Genomic DNA, 13,059 nt, shown 5'->3' on the forward strand with positions numbered 1-13,059 from the left:
TACCTGGAGATTTTTGTAGTGAACAGTACTCCTGCAGTGACTTGTCTTTGCTGTCTCTTCATTTGTATAGAAGAGTCCACAGAGCTTGCAGTAAAACCCAGTTCTGGGCACCACAAATTCCACACCTGTTGAGAAATTCTGAATTACATTAAAAGGTCAGTTGAAATCCTACCCCTTCCATAATAAACTTGTTTTCAAATAAAAAATGTGCTATTTAGTTAAATATTAGGAATAGGAAGACTGAATCCTGGATTCACTTCTCTGATTTCCCTAATTTTGCAATATTGAGCTGCATTTTAAAATCTTGTGCACTGAAAACACACCTTTTCTATTCTCTTCTCTCTTAGATATACATGCTTTAAAATCTACCTTTTCATAATATTGACTGGAAACTTCACCCTGTAACCTCAAGGGCTAGAAAAGCAGCAATACTTTTTAGCAGCAAATTCATGTTTAAGTTACACAGATTGCTTTTGAAGATGTACTTCTTCCAGGTGTTTTGCTCATAATCAGCATTTACACAGTAAAGCCAACACTTTCACTTATACTTTTGTGTCAGACTTTTAAATTACTAAGTATTTTTTTATATGTATTTCATATATAGTCCAAGGGAACTTATTTCATCTCATCAGCTGCCTTTTGCCATTCATTTGGAACGAATGAACAACGATTTAGAATCAAAAGCCTGTTTCTTTCAACAGCTACCCGTCTGTCATATACCCTGCTCCTCCCTCTCCTCACATCTGCTCCGAAAAAACAAATATAGCAAGTAGCCTTAAAGTGACATCTTGTTGTAAGGCCGGGGTATTGCAGTGGGCGGCCCAACGTACCCAGGGGAATGCTGAGCTCGGTGAAGACGTCCTCTTGTTCCCAGCCTGGTGCAGAGGGCCTTTGTTTAGACTCTACCTCCGGGAATTCCAGAGATCTCATTTCCAAGTACCTAGAATTTGCTTAACAAATGAATAAATGTATTGAATGAAAACAGTTTATTAAAGAGACGTTTGTAAACTTCTTGGGAACACTGTCTGAGTGGATCTATAAATAAAGTAAAATCAGGAAAAAATGCTTTTCCATTCAAATCAGAGGCCTGTTTAGTGCAACTCCAACAGCTGTACTATGGTGTGCAGTCACTCCGATTTCTCTTAGCAGACCATTTTTCTATTTCTAATTTAATGTTATGTTTGGAGGGATTTTTGTATTTAAATCTCTAAATAGAGCTTACACACATCTCTGGCAGAAGCATAGCCTGAGTGCAGCTTTATAACCACATTGTATTACTGCATGATCAGTGGTGCAGCTGGGATGGTGGGGGCAGCAGGACCTGATGAACACAATTCCCCAAACCTGCCTTTTGTAGGATCCCTGCAGCATCATTGGCATCTTCCCACTGGAGCCACTCTTCTCCCACCCTCACCTCTCCAAGGGATAATTCCTGCTTTATGGCTCCCAGCTACCAAAAGATTTTGGTTTCTGAATAGTAGGGATGGGATGGTTGATCCCTGCTGGCTGAAATTAATGGACACAGCAGCAGATTCAAGGTGTGGAAACACTGGATTAATTTGCTGAGGCAGATACAGCCAGTCAAAAGAACAGATGTTCTCCTTTCCCATGATTTCTATCATATGAATTATTTTTATTTAAAAATAGAGAAATTTCCTATCACAGAGCTACAGAATTACAGATAAACTGGTCTGATCCCTCTTCTTCAGTCCTTACATCAAAGAACCACCTCACTTACCCTGACAACATTTCTATTGCATTGCAAATTTCACCTAGATAAAGGATAAAGGATATATTTTCTTATAAAACAAACATATTTTGCTCAAGCCAAACCTGTCCTGTCTGTCAAGTCCATGGTTCAAAGATCTGCAGTTTCTGGATATGAGAATGAATTTTTTTCACTTTCAAGTATGTCTATTGCGTGATTTAAAAGAAAATAATATAAAATCCTAACTGGTTGGCTTTCAAACAAACTTTAAACCTACCCCAGTATTCCAATACTGCAGCAGAGAACCTGGAAAACCCCCAGTAAACTGGCACTCTTTTCTTAAGACACCCAGGGCTTTTGCAGCAACTTAAGTCTCACTTAAATTGATTTCTGTGCTTCTGAGCTGGCAGCTGCATTTGTAAAGGGCCTAGAGTCTTGGACTGCAGATCCCAGATAACAAGATCATGTCAGAAACCTGGGAAGCATGAGAGGCCCTGGAACTTCCAGGCTCCCTGCTGACAAACTGGAAGCTGAGATGCTGGAAACACTAATAAATATGCTCTTGAGACACCCAACTCTTTCATCAGCTGGCTGCTCAGGAAGCCCAGGAGAGCCAACTTTGCCCTGCCCAGTCCCATGGCAATGTTATCTCCAAATACGCAAAGTGTGGCAAGGCCAATCAGGTAAGTATTAAAAACCAATGAGTTTCAAATCTGTCCTGAAGGAAGAAGTTAGCTCAAAATCGGATGTTCACATGAAATGTTTCCAGCATTGCACCCTCAAAAATCTTTCATCAGCTTTTTTTCATAAGCCCTTGTCCATCACACGGGCTCTTGCAGCAATTAAAAAAGAGCACCTCTGACCAACATACTCAATGTTGTTTTTCACTTCATCTCACTATGCATAGCCCATTTGCTCAAGTATCATTTGACAAGGAACTGAACTGACTTTCAGACCCTCAAGATCCCTCTCTTCCTGACAGCTAAAATATAAATAAGTAGCTATGATTACATTTATTGACATTATCTCACAGGACATCCTATCAGTTATATTAAAGGCAGCACGCAGTAGCTAACAGGACATGATAAGGCAAGTCCTGGGAAAAGGCATGTATTTGCATGAGCAGGACTGAGAAGTAACAATCTATGTGTCATATCTGATGCTGCAGTAGAACCACAATGACACAAGGACTCCGACTTCAGAAGGATGAAAAGGTGACTCCTTTATTCTCAGGAACTGTCTCCCCTTTTATACTATTCTACACAGACCAACTCGATTGGTGACAAGAAGACAAACCTCTTCAATCACATTGGTCAGACCAGAGGGACATCAAAAAGAAGTCCCTCCTCGGGAAAATATGTAAACAATTTTACTGTTACAACAACATGACTCTTGTTTACAGAAATTCCCTGGGAAAGGAATTTCAGAAAATCAAACATCTCAGGCACAAACCAGGGCTACATGATATCCATAATAATGCTTCAGTACAGTGTGTAAGAATACCCACCTTGTCCAGGAGCCAGCCAGACATTACAGATACTTTTCTGTTGACCTTCAGAGACTGTCACTCATTTCATTGACAATTCAAAATAAATTTAGCAAGGCACTAAAAGACTTCAGCTAAACTCATGTGAACCTTGACATGACAATTATAGAAGCTTATGCCTTTCAGAAAGCTTGCAAGCTGCTTATCATATTTCCTTTACACTATTCATCTAAGAGGCTCTAATGGTTTAGCTTGGCCAAAGGCACTGGGGTTCTTTTACTAAGCTGCTCCAAGGACAAGCCTTGATACTATTAACATCACTTATTCTCGTTAGCAATAAATTTCAGTCTATCCTCAGAGAAAACATGCAAGGCTCTCTGCAGGCTGAAGGGGAAAAAAGCAGTAGTTACCCTTGGCCTCTGGACACTCTTGGCTTCCATGTCTTGTTTCTTCATTAGCTTTTTTAATGAGTGTTTCCATAACTTCTCTGCTCTCAGCTACTTGTGATCCCATCTGTTTGTAATCATCTGTAAATGCATCAGGGAGCTGGAGAGTCTCTTCTTTCAGATGAACAGAAGGTATATGGTGATCTTCAGGATCTAAACGAGTGTCAGAGCTCTTATCAATTTTTCCTTCCTTCTGCAGGCAATCAGACTCCTTAGCAGATTGGTCTTCTTTCAATTCCTCTGGCTTCTGTTCAGGGTCCAGATTTAGGCTTGATGCTTCAGTTACAGCATCATCATTATCATCATCCTCATCATCTTCCTGACAGCCACTAGAAGCTGCACTGCCCTTTGCTGTTCTGAAGTTTGTTTCTAAAGCTTTATGGGAAAATTTGTCTTCACCCCTGGATAAGTGGCTGTGATTGTTTTTCAGTTCTAACACTGTTGACATACAGGGACAAATTTCTGAAGCAGCTTTATTTTTTTGATCAACTGGGACTATTTCTTCAAGCTCAGTTATATCAGGCTCCATAATTAAATCATCTTCTCCCACTTCATCTACTGTCACCAATTCCTCCATGTTAGCAGGATACCAGGTCTCACCTTCTATTTCACTTCCACTCTCCCAGTCTCGGTCCTGTCACAAAGATGTAAAACATTTGAGAGATTGGTGATTAGAGATCATCACTGTTAAAAAGTGGGCCTTGAAACCAGGAAGAACCTTGATATGGCCATGCATAACTCCTCTTGTGTTTCAAAGACTGTTATGCCTTGGTGTTGTGATTTTAAACCTTATGCACAAGGACAAAAAATCCCTATTGGATTATCACATGAACTTCCCTTTGCGAAGATTCTGTAACTGCCTTGGGGATTACAATCTCTCCAGTGCCATGGTTCTTGCTTTTCTGTAAGCAACAGAGCAACTCACAGTGTGTTACACTTTGTTACATAGTTGATGCTGCTATGGGATCCCCTTCCTCTACCTCCATCTCAGTGCAATGAAAATGTACTGAGCCTGGTTTGAGCCACTGTGGCTTTCACTTTGCTGGACCAGGTCTTTTAAATTCACACGGTGACTGAGAAAACATGGCTTCCTTCTGCAGTCATTTCCTTCCACCAGCAAGAGCCCTCTGCCAGGGACTGTGCTGGGAGCCACTGGCCTAAACCTTAGGAAAAAGCAGGTTTACAGTTATACTCCAAGGTACATATTCTGAAATACCTCATACATGCAGTTACAGACTTACAGGACTCAGGCACTAATACTGGATTTGAGAAGGCTTAGAATTAAAAGCTACATCTTACTTTTAAGACACACTTGCCTCTTAAATTTCAACTCCCAGACTCCTTGTGTACACATAATCTATTAATAATCTGTATTCTCCTTCTGTTTGGCCATTCCCACACTTCCCCTCCTAGAATCCTAAAACAGCATGAAAACTCTGTGAGCTGGCACTACTCTTGCCAGGAGATCAGTTTTCTGCAGCAACAGATATCAATATCTTCCATATCTGACCATCAACCCATGACCCTACAGATATGAAGCTGGAGGAATTCCAGGGACATTGCTCTCCCCAATTGCAATGCAGAAGTAGGGGTGCTAAAAAGGCATTATTTAATTAAAACCAGAAACAATCAGGAGACTGCTATCTATAGTTCATAAGGCCAGAGTTCTAAAAAGGATTCATCATAGTCCCCTTTCCCCACTAACTGATCACATCTCCTATTTTTGGGCACGGTTTGCAAAGTTACCCAGTTCACTTGGGCATACATTCCTTACAGCTGCCACTGCCAAGCACTATGTATGTGAAGCAATGTACATGAGCAAAGAGTAACTAAAAAAAGAGTTCTGGAGACATCAGGAAAAGCTGTCCCTCAAAGCAGAGGTCAAGATAAGGCAAGTTAATTTACACAATCTCCTTCTCCAACCCCTTTATGTGGTTTTTTTCATGAGGGGTTAATATCTCATTTGGGAGAACGTGCTACCAAACCTGAGGGTTCAATCATTTTATCAAAGAAGCTACATCAACGTGTCACCAACCTTCTCTTTCCTTGTGTTTTCCAGAATCTCTCCGGATTCTTTTCCTTGTTTATTATCTGAAGGTGAGCTCTTCACTGGAACTTGCTCCTCTTTTTCAAGCTAAAATAAATACATATACACGTATAGCAACACACACTGGTGCTCTAGTATGTTTCTATTCTGGGTTTAGAGAAGCAAAGTCACTCACAAGGTCACATTCTTTATTTCTAAAGTTTATGCAAGTCAACTAGGCTGTGGGAAAAGACCCAACAATAAATTCCATTTGCAGAGCTGAACAAATAGGAATTAAGAAAAATAATTTTAAACTAAATCAGAGGTGTAATTTATATCATAAAATTGGCTAAAAGACAGGTGGGGGAGAATGTCAATTCATTAAAATTTCCAGCCTCCACTCTTCTGTTCTCTACCCACATTTGTTATGTTGGCTCAGATGTGGTAAGGAGAGCAGCAGTGCTAAAACTCAGCAGAAGACCTCAACTGTTTTGTTTATTGACATAGGATCAGTTGAAAATGGAATTGGTTGTACAGTTCATACTTTGGAAGAACAAAACCACAGTACTATGTGGTATTCAGTAAAAGAGGGCCAAAGCAAAAGTGAGTTCAAGACATACAAAACCCTCTCTTCCTTTTAAAATAAATTACTAGCAATAATCTCCAGAGAGGTATGTCTTTCGCAAAGCCACTGTAAAATAACTTGGAAAACATGCAGAGGAGTGTAATTTAGGATGCTGTCTGACATTTCTCTCTGACATCTTCTCCCAAGGAACCATACATCATAGTAAAATACCAGCCAAAGGAAAAAGATGATAAAAGGTGGTACAAACATGCTTATCTGTGGCATGAGGCAGCACTGCTGCTGCTTACAGACTGGTAAATTACAAATCTTGGAAATTCCACCAGCTTAGCCCCACATGAGAAGAAGGTCAGCTGGAAACAACCAACAATGGCCCTGGCAGCACAAAGGCACAAACAAGAGATGGAGCCCTGGTCAGCCAAGCAGTTCTGCAGCCTCCTGTGCCAACAGCCCTGGGGGTGGATGGCAGCAGCTATCCCTGGGGGACACCAGGGGCAGCAAGGCAGCCAAAAGCCAGTAACCAGATCCCCAAGGGGTGGGGATGTGAGTATGGGCTGTACTGAGACTGAGCAAATAAGGAATCTGGATGCATTCCCTCTCCTCCTTTTTCCCAGTGGAGAATCAAACCCACAAACATTGCCACTTTACCACTGGAAGTATTTCTCCAGAGATTGCATAATTTTATAGGTGAGCTGATTCAGTGGTTTCTGTCATGGAAAGAAATTTCTGCCAGAACATTGAAGGGAGTGGTGTGAATTATCCCTGCCACAGTTGAGGGTAGGGACACATGATTACTAGAAGCAATCGCTCTGTTGAGTTATCCAGAAAGAAATGTTTCTCATTAAAAGTTCATTCCCCATTTTAATAGTATAGTAACCACTTCCCTGTATAAATACTGTGCATCTCTGCAAAGTATCACTTAATTTCCAGTAAACTCAATCCTCCTCACTGGCAGTGGAAGCAGATGATGGATGCAGAAACAGCAGCTATGGGGCATTCTGCACAGAGTTAGCAGGAGGACAATTGCCTCTTCACACACAACCTGCATGCAAATAGCAGACTGTCACTTGGTTTTGTTTTCAGCTGTCTGTCCCCATCCCCGCACTTGTTACACAAAGGTTCTGTACTAGACAGAGTGATAATGTCCATATACCCAACACCACAACAGTGTAATACATCTGCATGGTCTGGGCAAAAACACGGACAAGATGACCTCCCAAGATGTCTTCTATGACTACATTCCCTGATTTTATTGTGGAAAAACATTTCAGATTGCTGGCATCACACCCACAACAAATAAGGTAGTTGAGAAAATACATTACTTCAGCATTTACACTTCTTCTTACATATACTTTTAGATCTCTATTTACCTCGTTCTCAGAAGGTTTGGTTTCCTTCACATCACTGCCTTCAGCAGTAGCATCTTCTTGGTCTTTTTCAGCCTTCTTCACCTTATTCTTATCACTTTGTTTTTGCCTGGAGCCGTCAGATGCTTTGCTGTGCTTCTGTTCAGCTGCCTCCTCCCTGGCAGTGTCCTCGCTGTAAGAATGCCTGCGTTCCCTTAACTTTGCCTCTTCCTTTCTCTTAGATCTCCCAGGTAAATCCTGCAGCTGCCTCTGAAACTTGTCAGATTTTGACTTAGAGGATTTTCGGTAATAATCATCTTCCCTGTTCTTGTAGCCAGATGAAACATGAAGGGACCCGGGGGAACCAGTCCTTAAGTATTTTTCTCGGTGCCCTCTGCCTCCTTCAAGCCGTTCATCCAAATCAAACTTGTCCAGTTGTCGGGAATAATGTTTCCTCTCGTGTACCCACGTGTCAGTCCTGTCCCTCTTCTCATCCCCATTCTCTCGCCATTCTCTGCTCTCTCTTTCCTCTTCCCGTCGAGAATAGGGGGACTGATCCCACGCCTCTCTCCCATTTCCCCAGTCGGTCCTGCTGGTCCCCAGGGGGCTGTGTGGTGAACTGCAGGAAGTGAAGCTGGGCGTGTGGGATCGAGGTGACAGTGAGCGGCTTATGGGGCTGCGGGAGCGGGGCCTCTCAGTGCCATACCTGCTGCAGGGGGAAAAGGCAGCTGTAACTGGCTGACCCACTGTTGTCTACCAATTCTTGTACACTGGAAGCTCATGGGGGCTGCCCTGGGGACTGCGAACCTGAGACCCCAGGCCTTTCACAGACATGCACTGCACAGCTGCAAACAGTGAACAGGAGAAAAGGCAGTGTCATAGCCACAGAGCTTAACTAAATCCCCGCAGAACTGTCAAGAATATATTCATTCATTCTTAAAAGCATCTCATAGGGGTTTAGCATTAAAAGCTTATAATATGTTAATACCTTTACAATGACCCTAATGTGTGGACCCTTAATACTCACTCAGCTAGGGCATCTCTGACACAAAAGTGACAAAGGCCACCTGTTAAAAAGAGATGTTTTAGGACTGTGATTCCTCTACAATTTTGCTGAAAGTTCCAGAAGTCAGAGAGATCAGAAATGTACCCAAATACATTTTAATCTGAACTGCCTCCTTCCCACTTGGTCTCAAAGCCTTTATGCTTTTCATTCAACAGGGAGGAGAGTGGAACAGCTTCATTTTTGTGCCCTTCACATGCCAGACACATTTTCTGAGACATAATTAGTAGAAAAGAGTTATTTTCATAACATGCTCAGTTTCAATCGGATTTTATTACACAGGCCCTGTACCAACTATTGAACTATATAAAAATATATACCATTTTATAAATGAAATCCAAATTAGGAAAGCCAATGAAATAAGAGGGAAGTACACAGATAATGCTTCTTCTACTTGTAGGTTTACAACCTCCAGTTCTAAACTGTAGAGAAACTTTACCTGTCCACTTCACGCAGCAGGTCCCTCTCCCTCTGTGAGTGGATATCCTGGATTATAGCAGCCACATTCTTACCTGGTTTCTAATAAAAACAAAGACACTGTTTAGCATGCTACACTACTCTCTAAGCTGATACAGGTGATTTGTCCTTCAAGAAACAGTATCCATGCTTCATTCAATTGTACTATAACAAGAAATATTTCGTTTCAGTGCTATAGTTACACTCTATTTTGCAGTTGTCTTCTCAACAGCACGATCAAAGCGGTAAAATGATACAAATGGAAAATTTGCTCCATTACGTTGCAGCAGTCTCTCCTCACACTTGGCTGCTGTAACAGACTTTGAAAACCAGCTTGTTCTCAACCCCTGTTACACAATCACTAGAGAGCATTTGCTAGGAACGGGATCTAAGAGGAAACAAAACAGACAATTTTTCTGATACAGAATCAAATATGTGTAGCAGCCTATCTCTGATCCTCTAGGTATGAACTGCTTTCTCTTGATCTCGAGTTACTAATTCTGGAGTATAGCTCTAAAGGACTATGTTTAGACAAGAAGAGCTTCAGACAAGCTAAGTGCAAGATGTATACTGGGGTGTTGATTACTCATAGGTAGGATGCACTACACAGGCTGGAGTGCTTGCAATTCCTCAAACACTTATCATGTAGGAACTCAGCAGTCTGCAGCAGTATATAGCTCATGCATATTTCCCTCTTTGTATTTTTATTTGCTTTCTTTCTTATGCAAAGCAAAGTAATTTCATAACCTGAAAAACTGTCACTGGAAAAGCAGAAAAATCTTCCTGGAATCTAGGCAAAGTATCACATTCTCCTGGGTAACTCCTGCCTCTCTGTCAAGATGCACAATCTCCACCACCTAACATCTGAACCCCTCCCTGTACCACATTAGGAAAGTCTGCCCTGATTTACTAACTTTTGGCAACTCCTTTTAAGTCTCCTTAAACTACTATACATATACAGGAGAGAAAAAAGCTTTTTCAAAGGTCAAGCCTTACCATCCAAGTTCCTTGATTTTTTTTCCCAAAGGCTCATAAAAGAACCTTAACATTAAATTGGAACATTAGAGAGCTGTTCTATGAAATAACTTTGTGCTGTGTTAGGTAATACAATATGGAGCTTTTAAGCTCTGCATTGCCAGTTCTGGTCCAAATCACCATGAAATGAAATTACTCTCTTCGCAGTACATGGCAGTATAAAAACCTCTATAAATACTTTTACAAGAGCACTGATCTTTGGGCATCACTCAAGTGTCCACAACAGAGGTGTCATGCACTCTACATGTCTAAAGAATATTGCTCCGGTTTGACTCTATGTTAAAAACATAACTAAGCTTTATAACTTAGGTCATTCACAAGAAATAAAAAGAAATCAGTGTGCTGTTTAGTCCTGTTACCAGTGCTTGGTGTCAAGACTGTGCTATGGCTCAAGCATGGAAGCAGTGAAAAAAAGCATTGTTCTGGCCTTAATGCCTGACTAAAAGGATAGAACCATCTTATTTTTGCTGACATGTTGTATCTTACATATGGCTGTGTTTCAGACCTTTGTTAGACCAAGCAATGCAGGGAGCCTGCTCACAAGGAAGTTCAGAAGGGAGTTTTGAAATAATGGTATGAAAGGAAAGAAAATGGGATCTCTTCCAAGAGTTACAATTTAGAATAAGAGCAAGCAGCTAAGTGTAAAAATCAGTAATATACATCCATTAATTTATCTTTATTTCTTTTCCTGTAATATTGAAGCATTAAATAGAAATCACTAATCAGCAAGAATCTTTTAAAATGTATTCTCCAGATGTGCCACTGGAACTCACATAATTTGATCAGGAATGAGCATCTTACCTTCAGCTGCAATTCCTTGTATCTTTTAGACATCCTAATAAGTAACTTGTCATCGTTTATCATAGCAGGTTTTTCCTTGTAGTACTGTACCATGGCTTGGGCTGCTTCACTGTAAGCCATTTCCAGAAAGGCCTAGCAGAAATGGAGAGAACTTTACAATCTATTGCATAATCAAAAATACAAAGTATAAGAGAGGAAAGGCAGCACAATAAATTTTCTCTGGATTCTTCTCAAGCAAAATATCTTGATAGTACAAAACTGGGTAGCTCTACAGGCCCAAAGCTGAAATGATAACACCCCAGTCCATTTCTCAGTCTTTCTTTAACTGCAAATAATGGTTTCCAACCAGCTATTAAAGCCAATATGCAACCTTAGAAGCTGGTTCAGCTAAAAACTAAATGACTGGTATCTAATCTTTCTTGACTGGCAGTGTTCAAGGCCAGGCTGGATGGGGCTCTGAACAACCTCTAGTGGAAGATGTCTCTGACCATAGCAGGGGTTTAGAACTAGATAAGTCTTTAAGGTCCCTTCCAACTCAAACCATTCGATGATTCTGTGACTTTTTAAACATTACAATCTCAAATATTTTCCACTGGCATGGATTCTACATCCATCCATTTTGTCTGCTGCAGTAATGTGAGAGAAGATACTCTATTCCTACCAGCTTACACCACTGGTACACTCATGCTACTATAAAGAACAAGAGAAGTCTGAAAGTAACCCTAACAAATGGCTGAGAGAAGGCAGGAAGTAATTAATTAAAAAAATAGCAAAAGTACAGTTTTACCAAAGTTTTTCACTGAGATTGCTGGGATTTTTAACAAGAACTTGTTTAGATGTGTTCATGTTTGCATCCTCACCTAATTCAGTAACCACCAACTTTTTTTTTCACTTTGAGAGCGGCCTTCATATATTCAAGTTTCTATTACTAAATAAAAGGTTCCCTCCAAAGACTCTGTCTTCATATCTTTGTGTCTTTATGCCAGTAAATGTCAACACTGGTAACCCCAAATGTACAGTACCTGATTAGTCGATTTCATGAGGATATAGTTGGTGACCTTTCCAAACGGGAGGCCCAGGTTAATGACATCATTCTCTGTGCAGCTTCCCTCAGGGAGGTTGCAAATGTGAACAACTCGACCCAGTGTAGATTTCCTCTGGGGAAACTGGGAAAAAAAAAACAACTCAAACCAATGTTTTTATATCAGATATTCTGTTAGATATTCTCTCCATGAGATAATGTCTTACATTTCTGCAAAAAATTAAATGCTCTGCTTTGTGTACCTGCTATTAAGAAAAAATGTTCTTTAAAAACTTGCATTTTAACAGCCTGGTTTAGAAGTACAAACAGAAAGGGAAATATTTAGTTGCAGTGCAGGCTGCAATGGAGTCTCCATCCCTGGACTTTACAAAGTCCAGAGAGGATTCCTAGAAGGTAGACTGTCCGTCAAACAGGATCAATGATATGATAATGATACTGCAAAAACTGACTGCTTACTGCAGTCCTTGCTTAATTTATAGATACTTGAAATCAGTTTAGGTGACTACATGGATGTTCAGAATAGCAAGGACTAAATTTAAATTTAGTTCTTCTTTGTTGAACAGACTGGACCGGGGTAAAAGTGATCCCAGTTAACTTGTGAGAGGACACACAGCTGAACCTGGGGTTAGAAAACTAGCTACTTTCCCCTCTCACTGCAATAATGCACAGGAGGAGGGAATTCCCCCCAGGGGTACACTGAGCACTGGACATGCAGGGAGGCAGAGCTCTCAAACTGGGCTGGCACAGGCACAGAGCTCTGGAGTGCCAATCACTTCCCAAGGGTGGAAGTCTATTTTGGAGTGCTGGGGCAGTTCCGAAAGAGCTGCCCATCTCCCTGGCATGGAAAGCAGACTCTACGCTCCCTGTGCAAAAGGCATCAGGGTACAGCCAGAGAGAAAGTTAATTTACCATAGCTAATGACAAGCAAAACATCAATCACATAGGATTAAACCTTTCCAGACTATGTCCATGTTTATGACCTCTGCATTAGGATTTTACTGAAGAAGTAACTCTACCTTCAGTTAAAATTGTGCCATTCAAGGGAAGATGCAAATCATGTAATCTTG

General features: G+C 40.9%; 1 protein-coding gene across 4 annotated transcripts in view; it reads right to left on the reverse strand.

Annotated features, from left to right (window-relative positions):
* Positions 1 to 13,059, reverse strand: part of RBM20 (RNA binding motif protein 20) — a 99,372-nt gene that overhangs the window by 4,144 nt on the left and 82,169 nt on the right. For 2 of the 4 annotated variants that reach the window (XM_066323597.1, XM_066323600.1), the window contains exons 6-13: positions 11,973 to 12,116; positions 10,951 to 11,082; positions 9,098 to 9,177; positions 7,620 to 8,304; positions 5,676 to 5,774; positions 3,605 to 4,274; positions 831 to 950; positions 4 to 125 (exon numbers count right to left, since the gene is read on the reverse strand). In XM_066323597.1, the coding sequence (XP_066179694.1) occupies positions 4 to 125; positions 831 to 950; positions 3,605 to 4,274; positions 5,676 to 5,774; positions 7,620 to 8,304; positions 9,098 to 9,177; positions 10,951 to 11,082; positions 11,973 to 12,116 (2,052 nt within the window). The remainder of the gene's footprint in view (positions 1 to 3; positions 126 to 830; positions 951 to 3,604; positions 4,275 to 5,675; positions 5,775 to 7,619; positions 8,305 to 9,097; positions 9,178 to 10,950; positions 11,083 to 11,972; positions 12,117 to 13,059) is intronic. The other 2 variants (XM_066323598.1, XM_066323599.1) reach the window with 2 other exon arrangements.

The sequence above is a fragment of the Sylvia atricapilla genome, chromosome 8 (assembly GCF_009819655.1).
Source record: "Sylvia atricapilla isolate bSylAtr1 chromosome 8, bSylAtr1.pri, whole genome shotgun sequence".
Taxonomy (NCBI): domain Eukaryota; kingdom Metazoa; phylum Chordata; class Aves; order Passeriformes; family Sylviidae; genus Sylvia; species Sylvia atricapilla.